The sequence below is a fragment of the Hypanus sabinus genome, chromosome X1 (genome assembly GCF_030144855.1).
Source record: "Hypanus sabinus isolate sHypSab1 chromosome X1, sHypSab1.hap1, whole genome shotgun sequence".
Lineage (NCBI taxonomy): Eukaryota > Metazoa > Chordata > Chondrichthyes > Myliobatiformes > Dasyatidae > Hypanus > Hypanus sabinus.
Genome location: NC_082738.1, coordinates 44,715,925 through 44,732,793, shown reverse-complemented (window position 1 = coordinate 44,732,793; position 16,869 = coordinate 44,715,925). Strand labels below are relative to the sequence as shown.

General features: G+C 39.8%; 1 protein-coding gene across 1 annotated transcript in view; it reads left to right on the top strand.

Annotated features, from left to right (window-relative positions):
* LOC132385006 (breast cancer type 1 susceptibility protein homolog) overlaps positions 1-16,869 on the top strand; it is a 92,333-nt gene that overhangs the window by 38,556 nt on the left and 36,908 nt on the right. The window contains exons 9-14 of the mRNA XM_059956732.1: positions 5,039-5,216; positions 9,512-9,653; positions 10,574-10,734; positions 11,952-12,295; positions 15,321-15,408; positions 16,219-16,296. Coding sequence (XP_059812715.1) covers positions 5,039-5,216; positions 9,512-9,653; positions 10,574-10,734; positions 11,952-12,295; positions 15,321-15,408; positions 16,219-16,296 — 991 coding nt within the window. The remainder of the gene's footprint in view (positions 1-5,038; positions 5,217-9,511; positions 9,654-10,573; positions 10,735-11,951; positions 12,296-15,320; positions 15,409-16,218; positions 16,297-16,869) is intronic.

Sequence of the window (16,869 nt, the reverse complement as noted above, 5' to 3'; positions counted from 1 at the left end):
TCTACAGAGTAATACAGTTATACATTCAATTCAGCATCTAAACAGTTAACGATTACAGCGTCACTTCCTTTAATATCTTAACATCTTGTACCTTACTAAAGTCCTGTAGCATCAGACTTCAATTTAATAACCACCTATTTTTTTTCTTCTTCAGCAACAAACACTAAGGAGTTCTGATCTTAGCTTACGTGCATCCACAAAAGTTTATGTGAATACTAATCTTTTCGGTCGTTTTCAACTTAACAGGCAGGCTTCCAAGGGGGTTGTCTTTATTATTCACAGACTTTGTCGAAATCGCATACAACCGGCTTTGCTATTTAAAAATGGCGTCCTCCTTAACCGTCACCTCTGTTCCGGGAAATTTGAGTAAGGGGGCGAGATAAACCCTCGCCCGCCTGTTCGATAGGAATTATTTTATCAACACCGTATCCCAAACTTAGCCCATCTTCTGAATTTCCACCCACCTCTGTAATTTTACACAGGTGGCTAACCCTCTCGTCAGGCCCCTTCAGACTATTGGTTTTTAATTCGAACTCTTTGTTCAAGCAGTATTTCAAATTCGGCCTCTTCACTCCACATCCTGGCATAACAATAGCGTGGGGGACCCCGCTATCTCCCGGCTTACTCTGTAAGCGATCTGCCGGGTTTAAAATTTCTTCATTCGACTTGGGAACTACAGACTTTCCGTTTCCTTCAATAATAATATTTAGCTCCGCATTAAGTTTGAACACACCTTCGAGCACAAACACCTGGGAACTCTCACTTCCCACTGTTACCAAGGTTAACCCCTTTTTCACTGAACCAAGTCTATCTGACCCACAAGGACGGCCGTCCTGTTCCACTGAATCAAATACCTCAGACTTTTTCTGAGCTCCGTTACTAGGTTCAGTACCACGTGCATCCTCCTCTTGGACACACTCAAACGGGGCATTGGCCTCTTCCAGGCTTTCAATATCCATACCCTTTTCAAATTCTAAGTTCCCCCGATCCTCCCAGGTACTCTCTGGGCAACTCCCTTCTGGAGTAAACTCAACCCCGCAGGCTGAAACAACCTCATCTGCCAACCCAGCAGACTTCTTCGAGGTAATGGCATCCTTTTCCTTTAGGACCGCCCTCATTTCATTATCGGGAACACCTTTAGAATTTTCAACTTCTTCAAACAGTTCTGCCAAACCAGACAGATTATCCCTGTCCAACTCTGGACCTCTTAACCGCTCTATCAGTTCCTCATCCTTATTTTCTGCCTCTAGGACCTTTCTCCTCGCTAAGGGCAGATCTACCTCAGTTTCCTTACCCTCTTTTACTTTACTACTCTTCGTTTTACCACCCTGTAAACCCTCGTGGTACAGGGTCGGTAGAAACGTCTCTGCCAAATCAAAACTGGCCAGATTTAAACTGCTCTCGTTCTCAGCTGCCTTTCTCAACATGCTGCGAGTGACCGCGCATGCGGGATAGATCTGGGATTCTAGGAGCGGAGCCTCAACACTCACCGGCCGGCCGGTCCTCTTCATGGCTGCCCAAACCTTACCACCTGCTAAATCGTTACCGAGGAGGACGTTCGCGTCAGTTCTCGGGAATTCTGATGGCACCCCTATTTCAACGGGTCCAGACACCAGCTCACAATCCATAATGACCTCATGTAAAGGCACCATTTCTATCCTTTTACTTATTCCCTTTACAGCTACCATTCTCGTCTTTTGACCGAACTCTAGTACCTTACTGCTGATCAACGACAGCTCAGCCCCCGTGTCTCTCCAGATCCATACGGGAACTGGTGTGTCTCCCTCCCTCACAGACACGGTTCCGTGTGACAGACAAGTCTCTAACCCTTCTTGTACTCTGTCTACCCGGGGCTCTCTTGTCGATCTACTGATTACCATGGCACATCCGAGAGGGACTGCTGCTTTCCCTTTTCCCATCTCCCTCCTCGGAGCAAAGCACCGAGACGCAACATGCCCGCTCTTCCCACAATTAAAACAGGTCAAGCCTTGAAATCTCTGGCCGTCTGGCCTTTCACCCTCGACCTTACCACTAGCTCCCGGCGGGACCTCTGCCTCAGCTGGCGGACTTTCCCAATAGTTCCCACGGTCTCTCTGGGTACTTTTATTGGAGGAAAACTGTGCCTTGTGGGTTAGGGCATATTCATCTGCGAACCTAGCAAATTCTGAGATGGACTTATCCGGCTTCTCATTCAGGTACGTCCGGATATCCTCCGAAACACACCCTTTAAATTCTTCAATCAGAATTAACTCCCTGAGATGCCCATAATCTTCTCCTACTCTCTCTGCGGTGCACCACTGGACCAAGAGCACCCCCTTCTCATGGGCAAACTCAGTATACGTCTGATTCCACCCTTTCTGTAAATTTCTGAACTTTTGTCTGTATGCTTCAGGTACTAGCTCGTAACCCTGGAGAATGGCAGCCTTTACTTTGTCATAACTCTCCTCCTCTCCCTCCATGGCCAACGCCGTATATGCCCGCTGTGCCTTCCCCTTTAACACACTTTGTAACAGCGCCACCCACTGACCTTTGGGCCACTTCTGATTCACTGCCACCTTTTCAAAAAGCAAGAAGTAACTATCGACGTCCATTTCTTTGAACGGGGGTACTAACCTCAACGCCCGACTAACATCAAACCGCTTGTCTCGGTCTGACCCCTGACCGCGTTGCTCTTGCTTTAACTTCTCCATCTCCAAGTCATCTTTCCTCTGTCTCTCTGCCTCCCTCTCCTTCTCAGCCCTTTCCTTCTCCTTCTCAGCTGCTTCCAGTTTTTTTTAACTGAAGTTCATGCTCTCTGCTTCTCAGCTCTTTCCTGCTCCCTTTTCACTTCTAACGCCCTTAGCTGGAGCTCCTGATCCCGTTTCACCTCTAACTCCTTTAGCTGGCGCGCATGCTCCCTTTGTTTCTCGGCCCTTTCTCTCTCTCTCTCTTTTTCAGCCCTTTCTCTCTCTCTCGCTCTTTCTCTCTCTTTCTCGGCTGCTTCCAGCTCCTTTAACTTAATTTCATGTTCCAACCTTAATTTCTCCAACTCTAACTGAGCCATCCCACTAGCTGGTACCTTTTCAGGGATATTTTCCAATACCTCAGCTGCAAACACATTCTTCTCGATGTAATACTGAGTTATGGCCCTTCGCACCTCCCGCTTTTTCATTGACGACCTCACCTCTGTGAGGTTTAACCCCTTCGCCAAATTTACCAAGTCTGATTTGGTGGCCGCCTCTAGCGCCTCCAGAGTCGGGTTTTCTATAAATTCATCCACGTCCATCTTTGCTGTTTTCCCATCTGGCTACCCGCGTACCAGATCCAAGTTTGGACTTACAAGCCCGATTCACTGGCTCCCCAATTTGGTTTCAAATCCCAAGACGAGAACCCCAACTGTTACGAAATTCCCGTAACTGGATCACTTACCAGCAAAGATAGAGAGGTCCGTTGAAGTCTGATGGTACTATTTTTAAAAGTCTTTATTTATAAAGGGGCACAAAGATAAGATTAATACAGACATTCAGATAATATACGTCGTCAATACTCAATCTAACAACGCGGGTATAATAATAATCATCAATTAAGCAATAGCTCTATCGTTTGTCTAGGGGATATTGTATTGTCCGATGGAAAGATAAAAGTCACTGTCCTTTCAAGCTGCAGCTCTTTGGGTTTAAGAGAGACTGTTTTAAACTTGCCTGGGTCTTTTATGAGGCCAATCCGTTGAGTCGGGGGAGTTGGTTCCCCGTAGTTCCAAGTCGTTTTCCGTGGTACCTGCCACCAGCCCCCAGGCAAGGGAACCAAACGCACTAGGCTTCCTTGAAATGGCTTCCCGCTATTACGGGATCGCTAGTGTTTCTTCTGGTGCATCTGAAGGGGTTGTTCCCCAGACCCTCTTTTATACTTCCTCACGGGGTCTCAGATGTCAGTCAGGTTGGGATGATGCAATCCCTCAACCAGCCCACTCTGGTCATCCCTTGAGGGGCTTCAATGAATAGTACAGTACTCAATACACAACTTGGTCTTCCGGAGACAATGGCCATGTCCCGTAGCTTTACATCACTATGGGGGTGGGGGGGAAGAAACGTGACATCCTGCACGTCTCTCTCTCATTTCCTGGGTCTCGTGACCCAAATCAATAGTGATCTTGTGATTCTCACAAAGGACGGGGCTACCCCGCACCCTTCGGCCCCTCAGAGCTGTGGTACATTAATAACACTTGCCAGACCCACAAACCTGATTCAACAATACAGTTGCCACAATAATCTCAGATTGCACTGTTTAGCAAAATGCAAAACCTAAAATACTAAAGGCTTTGGGATTGGAGGCAATATTCTTCCATGCAGCAGATCAATGGGATGGAATACAAGAACAGTTATCTGAGGCAACATCCTGGTTAAAACAAATTTGCATAAATAAAACTGGAATCACGTAATTTACTGTCATGAGGAACATAGTTTCTGAAACTAGAACATTGTAAAGTTTGTGGAATTGAACCGGTCGGGGTTCAAAGTAAAATTTTATTATCAGGGTACATGTCACTGCATACAACCCTGAGATTCTTTTAGAATAACGTAAGCTGTTGTATTGAATGAGTGGCCACGAATTATTGCTATATTGCCTATTGCCTTGCCTTTTGAAGAGTGAAAGCAATTTTCCAGGGAAATTTGATCTAAAACTTTTCATATCATTTCTGATTTTAACTTGTATAGAGCCAGCTATGGTTAATTTGTTTGTGACTGTTTAGGAGTGGGCTCCCATGTAGTAAATGTACGTATCTAATTGGATTACTTCATGTTCTCATTTAGTGCCACTAAGAATTTTTGTTTTGGTGAATATTTGATTTTTAAAATATTTCTGCTAGTGCCATGGTAATATTGTTTAAAAATATTATGAAAATTGTACATAAAAGTAATTTTAAAATACAATGTCTTTTGCACTGTACAAAATATTTTAAGTTAAAATTAAGCTTCATTTAGCGCACTGTTTTCAGTTAGAACAATTCATATTTCAATTTGAAATGTTATTTTTCCATCCAACCCCTGTACTTCCCAAGCAAAAAAAAGCAATGCAGGATAACATAAAGAAACTTGAGCATGAAATGGCTATCCTTGAAGCAGTCCTGGGTCAACATGGCAGCCAGGGCGCTGAATATTTACACTCAATGAACCACCAAGAAGATTGTCCAGAGAGCAAACATGAAGAGAAAACAAACAGTTTGTTGATAAAAAAGGGTAAGGTTCTTAAAATATAAATAAAACTAAAAATGGGGCAGATGTTGAGTTTTATTAGAGATTGTGTTTGTTTTGTTCCTTATTTCTGATATCCAATTTGCATAAATATTAAGAGTTAAAAATCTGGCATATGAATTTAACTCTGCAAAAATCCATCCTCTTAATGAAAGAAAAAAATCTATAGATTACTAGAAAATTTGTTCAGAGAACTTTTTGTTTTACATAATGGAAGATTGATTGCTTTAGATATAATGTTTAATTCACACCAATGTCCAAATTTGAAAATTCAGCTTTCCAAGATCTGAAACCAAAGAAGCTTTAGGTGCATGTCATTACTCTTTATCTAATCTACTGAATGTGCTTCATTTATTTTCAATAGTTTCATTATTCAAGATAAAAGCAATCATGTGCACGATAGTAGAAAGATTGAACATAATACAATTAAGAGCTATTCATTATGCTTAGACGCTAGTTAAATTGAAATTTTGCTTCACAGAATAGAATTTAAGCATAGTTTAGTCACTACTCTTCAGTTAAACTGCAGCTTCTTGATGTCATTTTCATTTGCTCGAATAAAGATTACAGCTGACTCAGCAAAACTGAAAAGGATATAATGATCAAATTTATAAATTGAAGTTCTGCGGATCAGCTTAACACTTGACATATTTCTGGGACTTTATTTTTTTTAAATATGCACAAGTGTATTTTGGAATAAATTCAAGAAATCTCTTCAATGATTAGTTCTGACATTTAAATTTATCCCATAAATCATAGATATCTGAAGCATTTTCTGTGTTCATCTTTGAGGTAATCTGAAGTCAAAGTGGCAGACAATATTGTGGATCATAAAGGGCCCTCTTTTTTTAAAAAAAAAAGAAAGATACAGGAAGTGTTTGAAATTCCTTATTCCTTAAGTGCCTTAGTGGGCCTGAATTTGGGCAGGGCAGGTTGATTTAATTGGACATATATGTAGAACCAGAATGTACTAAAGGTCAGGGCTTTCTCATTATATAATGGAAGTGAGATAGTTAATATTTCCTTAGATTGAAATTAAGTCATTGAGTATGATTCATTGGAATGTAAATTATTTTGATTCACCTCAGACGTTCGGAAAGAAGTTGACAGGTTCAGTGGTGAGAAGCTGTTTCATGAAGCTAGTGAGTCTAACAAGGAAGCATATTCTCACAATATGATTTTGAACTGAAATCAAATATTTTTTGGTATTTCCTCCTTTTCTATTCCCAAGAGGTACTAGTTTCAGTCATTGAGTATATGTAAGGATGCTCCTGTACTCTTAGATGAAGGGAGTCGTGGGATTGGACATTAAATGTACTTCAGGCACTGGCTCTTCTTGATAAGAGGTCAAGTCGTTTGTTATCGGTAATACTTGTACAAGACACTAGAGGAAAATACCTTGCTCTCCACTCCAATCTTCAAATGTACCTGATCTGCTGTTGAGTTTTCACTACTTGGTTGTATATGCAGTGAATAAACCAATTGGATCCATTTATTATATATGCACTTATGTTATAAAGTGACTTATGGATATAGTGCTGTAGCTGCTATTTGCCCTCCAGTACTTCTGACTAAGTGAACATTGAGTGTAAGTCACAAGAAGTTTATATAATTTTCAGTCATAAGGAGATTACATCCACAAATGCACCTGCCCTTGCCCGGTGGCCTTTTCAGATTCTAATAACGTATTGAGTATAATTTCTTTATACAACTGGTGTCATTTAGTTCTTTTCTAAATATTCTGCACAAGAGTCAAGCAGATGTTTAGTTGATGAATATACTTAATACATAACACTTGTATAATTTCAGATAACTTCCATCTGGAATCAATTATATTATTACAAGCAGATAATTGTGCATGTGGTTTTGGCTCTACCGTTGCCATCAGTTGGAGAATCACATCTTGTCTGTGTCCACGAATACATGATTTGATTAGTGTATTCTTAAAATTGTTTACAAAATGTAGTTTCAACAAGGTTCTCTTACTGACAAAACTGGCTTTAAGAAAGCAAATGTGATGGGTTAGTATTGGGCAATTCTAACAACAAGACGTCTGATTCAAAATTGGCAGTTTCTTTGAGGAAAGATGTTCCTTTCAAAATTGTTTTTTGATAATGAAAGATAAATTTTAAAGTAGTTCAATTTTAGTAAGTTGTTAATTTTAGAATTGTTATTTTTGAGTCATGTCATTGAAAGGATACAATTTAAGAGTATATAGGAAACACTTATTTAAATGGTTTCATCCAGTGCTTGGCAAAATCCTGCAACTTTTGGAATAACTAATTTTTTTTCCCCATTACTCCCATTTTGTTCATCTCTCCTGTCTCTATCCCCCACCTCTCCAACCACCTAGTTTTAATTTTTTGTAGCTTCATGCATTCAATATTTTCACAATATGATTTATTTGTTCTGGCACCTCATTGCTTTTTCATAATCTGCGCTTTATTTGTTGGCTTGTTACTTTAAAATAGCATGTGTTTTTCAGGTATTAGCATTCCGATGAGGGTTCAAATCCTCTTGTGTTGCTCAAGTGTTTTTCTTTATTTTACAACACCTTCATTTCATCAGACAGTGGATGATTTTGGCAAGATGATGGTGAAATGAAAAAGGCACTAAATCCTGTGGAAGATGTAAACTAAAGAATGAGCATGAAAATACTTCATGGATGCCAGTGAAACCACGTAACTTTTCAGATAAACCTTCATAAACGGTAACACACACAAAATGCTGGTGGAACACAGCAGGCCAGGCAGCATCTATAGGGAGAAGCACTGTCGATGTTTCGGGCTGAGACCCTTTGTCAAGACTAACTGAAAGGAAAGAAACTAAGAGATTTGAAAGTAGGAGGGGGAGGGGGAAATGCGAAATGATAGGAAAAGACTGGAGGAGGAGGGATGAAACTAAGAGCTGGAAAGGTGATTGGCAAAAGTGATACAGAGCTGGAGAAAGGAAAGGATAATGGGACGGGAGGCCTAGGGAGAAAGAAAGGGGAAGGGGAGCACCAGGGGGAGATAGAGAACAGGCAGTGTGATGGGCAGAGAGGGAGAAAAAACGAACAACTAAATATTGTCAGGGATGGGGTAAGAAGGGGAGGAGGGGCATTAACGGAAGTTAGAGAAGTCAATGTTCATGCCATCAGGTTGGAGGCTACCCAGCCGGTATATAAGGTGTTGTTCCTCCAACCTGAGTGTGGCTTCATCTTGACAGTAGTGACCTTCAACTCTCTGAGGCAGAGCGCTCTGTCCTCAGTAAGGGCCTCACCTTTGTCCGCCTTCGCCCACACCTCAGCGAGTTCCGCGTATGCCAAGATGCCGAACTCTTCTGCCGGCTCCATCTCCGAGCTTACTACTTTGACAAGGACTCTCCTACCCCCACTGATTACCCCTTCTCCTGTCTTCAACCCTCCTCCTCTTCATGGACACCCCGCTCTGGTCTTCTGCCTGCTCTGGATCTCTTTATTGCTAATTGTTGACGGGACATCAACCATCTCGACTTCACTGCACCCTGTTCCAATTCCAACCTCACTCCTTCCTCTACTGTCAAGATGAAGCCACACTCAGGTTGGAGGAACAACACCTTATATACCGGATGGGTAACCTCCAACCTGATAGCATGAACATTGACTTCTCTAACTTCTGTTAATGCCCCTCCTCCCCTTCTTACCCCATCCCTGACAATATTTAGTTGTTTTTTTTCTCTCTCTCTGCCCATTACTCTGCCTGTTCTCCATCTCCATCTCCCTCTGGTGCTCCCCCTCCCCCTTTCATGCTCCCGAGGCCTCCCATCCCATGATCTTTTCCTTTCTCCAGCTCTGTATCCCTTTTGCCAATCACCTGTCTGACTCTCAGCTTCACCCCACCCCCTCTGGTCTTCTCATCATTTTGCATTTCCCCCTCCCCCTCCTACTTTCAAATCTCTTAGTATCTTTCCTTTCAGTTAGTCCTGATGAAGGGTCTCGGCCCGAAACGTCGACAGTGCTTCTCCCTATAGATGCTGCCTGGCCTGCTGTGTTCCACCAGCACTTTGAGTGTTGTTTGAATTATCAACATCTGCAGATTTCCTCGTGATGACGGTATTAAGGGATGTATTTAATTGGATCAGTCCAATGAAACTGAACAGAATGTGTTCTTGAAGAGAAATTATTTAAGTAACAAATCAAAAGTTATATTATCTAAACTATCAGATATCAGAGCATTGAAGTGAAATATCTGTTTACATATTGAAACTTGAATATCTATGTGGAAAAATGTATAATTGCAAACTCATTGTTGTGTTAACAGTTACTCCTGCCTGTCCCCTAGACGATGCTGAGATTTTGCAGACCGAATCAAAATGTCTTCCAGGAACGGAGGCCTTAAGACCTCAACAACAGCTAAACACAAGCATAACCTTTACACATGGTAATAAGGAGAAGACTAGCTGGTAAGGATTCCAGCTTGCAAAATTATATAATAGTACTGTTTTAAAACTGAAGTACTGTTTTAAATTTTCATGTTTTTGATTAAAGGAACGGCTTACAATCATTGAATTTTCAAGGTTTAATGTAAATGTTCCCTTTTCTCTCTACCCTGCTATTATTAAACTCTGTAACATCTGTGCCTGTGGCCTTTTCCTATACTCTAACTTATTTTTTAGTTATATGTGAATAAGTGATATTTCTGAAGTTTGCTTTCAACAAAGATGGATCAAATCATAACATGGGAGTAGGTGCTTCAAATGTTGAATGGAATTTGATCCTACCATTGGTGTTCAAATAGCAATTATAGACATCTTTATTTTCACCAGATGCAGACCAATATTGAAAGCTACTGAATTTGAATGATCGCTGTTTATTATCCCATTTCAACAAAATTTGTTTCTTAAAAATAAATGTCCTGTGTCAGTAGTGGGTTGGCTGCTATTTGACCAAGGTTTGATTTAAAATTTGCAAAAACTGCTCAAAATGTTAACCATTAGAGTGAGATAAAGAGTAAATATAACTAATCCCCAATGATACAATGCTAAAGATTCACAGCAAATGTTCAGCATCTGGAAAAAGCTCAATATGTGGGGTTAATTGTGGAGTTAATGTGGTTAATTGAATGGTAGTTCTGTTATCTCCTTATCATAGTTATTGGTTTTGATCTCAAAGATGCCGGTAGCAGTACTTCATGATATGTTTGCCGTGGTATTGCAAATGATGTATTTGGGTTTAAAAAATATATAATTTTTTTCATATTAATATGTTTGCATTGGAATAACAATGAGTACACAAATGTTGTATCTAGTTTATATTAATTTTTCTGCACATATTTGTGGGAATCCAGTTACAGTTACCATTATCAACTTATTCTTCTGCACAGCCCAAAACCTTTAATGAATATGGAAATTGGACAAATACCAGAGGGATTTCAAGAAATGAATGCCTTGCAATTTAAGGCAAGCTCTCAAAGGGAAATGAAGGAGCCTTCAATTGCAGAAAGAGAAAAAGAAATAAAAGATCAAGCAGACTTGGAGGGTGAAGGTATTTCTTATATAAGATATCATGAAGAGTCACAACATTCATGATTGGCTAAAGCAAGGCAACCACAGAGCCTGTAAATGTTCTGCCTGGGAGTGAAGCAAATTGGCTTAGTCAAAGTGCTACTACTGTCTTATTCACAAGAACATCTGAGCTGTAAATTTTGACCTAACCTGGATGTCTAGATATTTTGAGCAAAGGAAATACATGGGCAATAAATGGTGCTATGCTATGAGTTGTGCCTGTTTAAGCATCTACTCTTAAGTCTATGATCTAATGGACATAATTTTCACAATAAACATGCCTGCAGTTGCACTATGGGTTTAGTACTCAACAGTTAAGGTTAGCAATTTTTTCTGATTGATGAAAACATTGCCTGAATATATGGATTGTATAGGTTAGCATTCAATGGGATCTTTAAGGATAGTTCTGAGAGAGCTCAAATTTCCTTGATTGACATTCAGTGTCTTTATCACAATGAAGGTGCCCACCTATCATCCCTGTAGTCTTCACTAACAGCTCTTTCTCTGTCCAGTCTATTCTCCTGCCATTCCTCTAGATGGGAAATAACACAAGCGGTGATCTTTTTCACCAGTGACTTGAAAGGTAGATAGAAAAGCAGAGTTTATTAATGGATAAAATGAATACTGAATTTATAGGACGTGTTTATTTTTGCAAGGTCCCAGTTGACATGCTTCAGGAAGTCACCTTGTGCCTCTTAAATGTTCTTCGTATGCAGTGTAGCCAGTCCATTTATAGCAGTAACTGAATAGTGAAATTTGAGCATAAATAATACTAGAAGCTCTCATTAGTGACTTCTTATTGCTGCTTACCTTTGGAAAAAGTTTAATTGTTGTATTTTCCAAAATAATGCCATTCCCTTAACCAGCCAAGCTACTGTATGTTGGATGCCTGCCTTTCAAAGTTTAATTGAAGGACATTATTTAATTTATCGCAATTATTGTACAAAGTTCAGTATAATGGAAAAAGGTGTGGGAAATGGTTTAAGGCATGTGAATTTTTTTTCTCATAAATCCCTTTCAAATACTCTGTGGACTTGATAGTTACTTTGACAATCTTAAAGTACTAAAATGACACTTCATTTATTACCTAGTTTTGCCTTCTCGGGCATTCCTTTAAGTAATGATTTCTGTAAAAATGTCCAAATCCTGTTGGTTCTTGTGTTTAAAAAAACATTAACATTGTGTTTACTCTTTCAGAAAATGTTGTCAGTGATGAGAAGTTACTGAAAGACATGCTGATTCAGAAATTGGATAATAAAGGAAAGGAAGAGTGTAATTTGGCACCAGCAGAAAGAACTCCCGGTTGGTCCCTCTGGACGGTGTTGCAACACGCACAAGGGATGGCTGGCAGTCTTAGTCTGCCACAATCACAAAACCAGAGAACCAACGAAAAGGCAGTGTGCAGAGACTTCAAACAGAATAGCTGTCCTCGCGCTTCCTCCCCTGTTTTCAACAAAGCTTCAACCTCTACAAGGAGCACTGTCACGGCAGTTCAAAGAAAAATGTCTTTTGTGGCTTCAGGATTGAACAAACGTGAAATTGTAAGCTTAAATTATGTTGATTTTAATACTTCAGTGAAAGAACAACTAATCTCTCCAATTTAGATATCAAGTCTGTAAGAATTTTTTCACCTTCCTGTATTTTTAGTGCTGCCCTGTTGATCAAATCTAGTGTTTCCTGACAGATGAATTACTGAACCTGACCATTGGAGGGAGCTGAATTAATGGTTATCATTTAGCCTGGAAATAGTTCGGTTGTCATGTTAATTCAGTTGCTTTCGCTGTTGTGCTCAGCAGTTCCCTGCAAACCAATTTCCCGTTAGATATTCCACAGAAACTAACTGCAGAGTGATAACAATGTTATCACTTGTGTAAATAATCTAATAATTGACTTTGCCCATTTGCCAAGCTTCAACAAAATTTGATGTTTAAAATAACATTGCCAAAGTTCTGAGGAAACTTTGTATATTTTTATATAGTGTATCTAAGCTTCGACATTGAAAATGTATATAACACAAAAATATGGAATGAAGCCCAGCATTTTAGTAAGTTGAAGTAAAATTAAAGTTAAAAGTACTTCTGTATTTAAAAAAAAACAACTTTATTGTTTTCTAGAGCAACCAATTTTTTGTAGCTATATTAAGCAAATATCAGTATAATTTACAAAAGTTGGTTATGAAAATAGGTTATTCCAGAAGTTTACTGTCAGATCCAATCCTGTTTTTTCAACTAACCCCATGTGCTAAATCATCTAAGGTAATAGCATTTAACTCTGAGGTAAAGGCGGGAGTTAAATGCTCTACTTCCATTGAGAGCTAGAATAAATTATCCTCTACTAGGAAAATAGTAGTAAAGGAAACAATGTGAACACATATTCTGAGGAGGGATGTATCGTCATGAACTTTTTTTCAGTCTTTTTCCCTTGTGCAATGTGTAACTTGGATTGCTCTACTTGTTGTCCACACTATGATTAAACTGATCTATTCCAAGTAGTCACCATTATGCGAAATTCTACAGGATCTCTATATAGAACCAGTAAAATTACAAAACAAATGAAAAGTAAAAAAGAGTCGGGCTTTCACTGTATTTGAAGCTTGCACGTGATAACATTCCAGCTTTGCCCTTCGTGTGAAGCGTATACAATTCATCTTGTTATAATATGACTTGTTGACTCTCGCACAGCCCATCCTTCTCTTGCATCACCACTCTCCCAAAACAAAGTTCACTACCAAAGCTAATGGGCCGAAGTGGAATTTGGAAACATCTGAGATGTCTTCAGTACCGATATTTTTGCTTCTGGAGCCAACAAAAAACTGGGAAATTCTAAAACTTCACAACTATGACATTATAATACTCCATTTTGTGCTAAAATCATTTGTGACAGGAATCTGGCTTTGATCGACTGAGAGGTAACAATTTACAAAATGCACCCAGTCTTTGCTGTTAGCATTCAAAAATAAATTTGAAGTAACTGCAGTGGCCGCCAGCAATTTGATCAATTTAGACGTTTCAGGATTTCCTCCTAGTTTTGATTTTTTTCTAAAAGAAAATCGACATTGTTCATTTAAATTTAGTAGAGCAACATCGTATTAAAATTTGAGGTGAATTTCAATACAAGTGCTGAAATGTTATCATCAGTAAGAGGAGAGGTTTGTTAGTCCCATGATTTTTCTCCATCTCTCCCTTTGTTTGCGTTCACCTGATACGGTTTTCCAAATCGACCCCATTACCTGCTTGTCATCTTACACCCTTCAGTCCACCAATTACCTTTTTTTGCCACTTTCCTTTTCCTCTGCTGCCCCTCTTGGCTCTCAGTCCTGGTGCACATTTCCCTCCCACCAGTGCTGCTTGACCTGCTGAGATCTTCCAGCAGATTGTGTTGCCCCTGATTATCTTTACTTTAAAATACATGTAAACCAGATGGATCAACTGAGGTTTTTCTTTCAGAAGAACAATTTTTTGATTTGCTTCCATGTTTTACAGTTTCAGTATGTTTCAGAATTTGAATATCCTTTTGGAAAAAAAATAATTGTAGAAGTAACTAGGTTTAATTGAATAATGTGTTTCTTTTTGACATTAGTTGGTGCTGGTTCTCGAAAAATTCTATCAGTTCATTTCCCTCACTATGTCCCTGTAACCTTTTCTCCTGCATGCCCATCAGCTTACTTGACTCAGTGTAATTTACAGTGAGCAGCCAACCAGCTCACTTTTAGACAATAGGTGCAGAAGTATTCGGCCCTTCGAGCCTGCACCGCCATTGTGAGATCATGGCTGATCATCTGCTATCAATACCCGGTTCCTGCCTTGTCCCCATATCCCTTGATTCCCCTATCCATAAGGTACCTATCTAGCTCCTTGAAAGCATCCAGAGAACTGGCCTCCACTGCCTTCCGGGGCAGTGCATTCCAGACCCCCACGACTCTGTGGAAGAAGAAGTTTTTCCTTAACTCTGTCCTAAATGACCTACCCTTTATTCTCAAACCATGCCCTCTGGTACTGGACTCTCCCAGCATCTGGAACATATTTCCTGCCTCTATCTTGTCCAATCCCTTAAAAATCTTATAAATTGCAATCAGATCCCCTCTCAATCTCCTTAATTCCAGCGTGTACAAGCCCAGTCTCTCTAACCTCTCTGCGTAAGACAGTCCGGACATCCCAGGAATTAACCTCGTGAATCTACGCTGCACTTCCTCTATAGCCAGGATGTCCTTCCTTAACCCTGGAGACCAAAACTGTACACAATACTCCAGGTGTGGTCTCACCAGGGCCCTGTACAAATGCAAAAGGATTTCCTTGCTCTTGTACTCAATTCCCTTTGTAATAAAGGCCAACATTCCATTAGCCTTCTTCACTGCCTGCTGCACTTGCTCATTCACCTTCAGTGACTGATGAAGATGGGGGAGAACGCTAGAGCAAATTGGGATAACATTCACGTGTCCCAAGGAAAACAAAACACGCAGATTCCTCACACAGATTAGTAGTAGGGTACGATGACGAAGTAGCACGACCTGCTGCACTAACTTGAAAGTTCACTATATATCTGTTCATCTTGTTAATTGTATTACAGCAATTGGTTGAAGCTTTTGCAAGAAAAATAGGAGCTGAGTTTCAGAGTGACTTTTCACCTTGTACAACCCATGTCATCATGAAAACAGGTACAGTATTATTTTGCTATCTTTATCTTTTCAATGATGTGGCATTCTAGATATGAAGAGAGCTGAGAATCACATTGAAAGGCATATCTGGTCCAGTTTGTCACATGGACTATTCCAGCGCTTAGCATTGCTCAGGAGCTTCCTCTGTTCTATTAATGTCTTCTGAAGCTACTCACCAATTCATGCTCCTTTGAATGTAACAAATGTGTAAAGTATTTACACATTTGATGCTTGCATGGCTAAAATTAAAACCTTTTAAGAATGGGAAGAATGCATGTTGATATGAAGATTTTTTAATTTTTTTAAGCTATTTGTTGAAATGCTTAATTTTGTCAAAATTTACATTGCAATTGTACCAGCTTGAGTACCTGCAGTTTTGTTTAATTACCAATTCTCCTGGGGATCTCCGTATGTTGCCGATTTGCATGTCAAGGCAGTAAAGAGCAACTTAGCTGCTCAGATAGTTTTGTACAGTATAGTTAATGAATGTTCATCTCTGCAGACAGCTTGAAGGAGTCCATAACAGGACAAATTGTAAACTAGCAGTTAAAATAGAATGTATAAAAATGCGGATCTGTGAGCCAGCTATATAAGAAAGTAGTAATAAGTAGTAAGCCATACAGTTCCTCCAGATGACCTCACACTTACGATTATGTTTGATCTTTGGCTTCATTTTCTGGCCTGTTTTTCCCCTCTTAACACCTGTGAAGTGCAGGCAGAAAACATGATCTTGAACATTCCTTTTGACTTTATTACCAAATCCATATTGGTATGTCAGTATAATTTTTGATTTTTGCATTGCTATTTCAGATGCAGATTTTGTTTGTGAGAGGACACTGAAGTACTTCATGGGAATAGCAGGGAGACGATGGGTTGTAAGTTATCAGTGTGAGTACGGATTACTCGTGTATTAGAAATTGATATATTGACCACGTGAAGATGGTAATTAATCTGGAAAAAAATTGACTACTGGCTGAACCACTGAGAAATTAATTTCTCAGCAGGGAATGCATGTACAGAAAAAGAACTTGTATCTATACAATATCTTTCACGTCCTCTGTGCCATTAATGAAGTACTCCATCATACATAGAGAAAAGGCCTACAAATTACGACAAGGAAGATGCTCCCATTATTTGTTGGTCTTTGGTTGACCATTTTTACCGGTAGCAATTATTGCATTCAATTCTCCATTGCCTTTTTGAGAGTGGATGAAGCCTTGTGTTAAGTTTCCATCTAAGAGACGTCATCCCCCTAACAGTATAGCCCATCTGTGGTGCTACACTTGATAATGGACTCACTTCTCCAGAGTAGAGCTTGATATTGCAACAGTGGTGAATCTGAAAGTTAAACTGTTGGAGGATGAGCATTATGAGATCAACTTTGAAAAGCTACGGTTGGCTTGAAAACTGAAAATCATTAGATATCTGGCATGGCTGGGACCTTATCTGATACTGTATAAT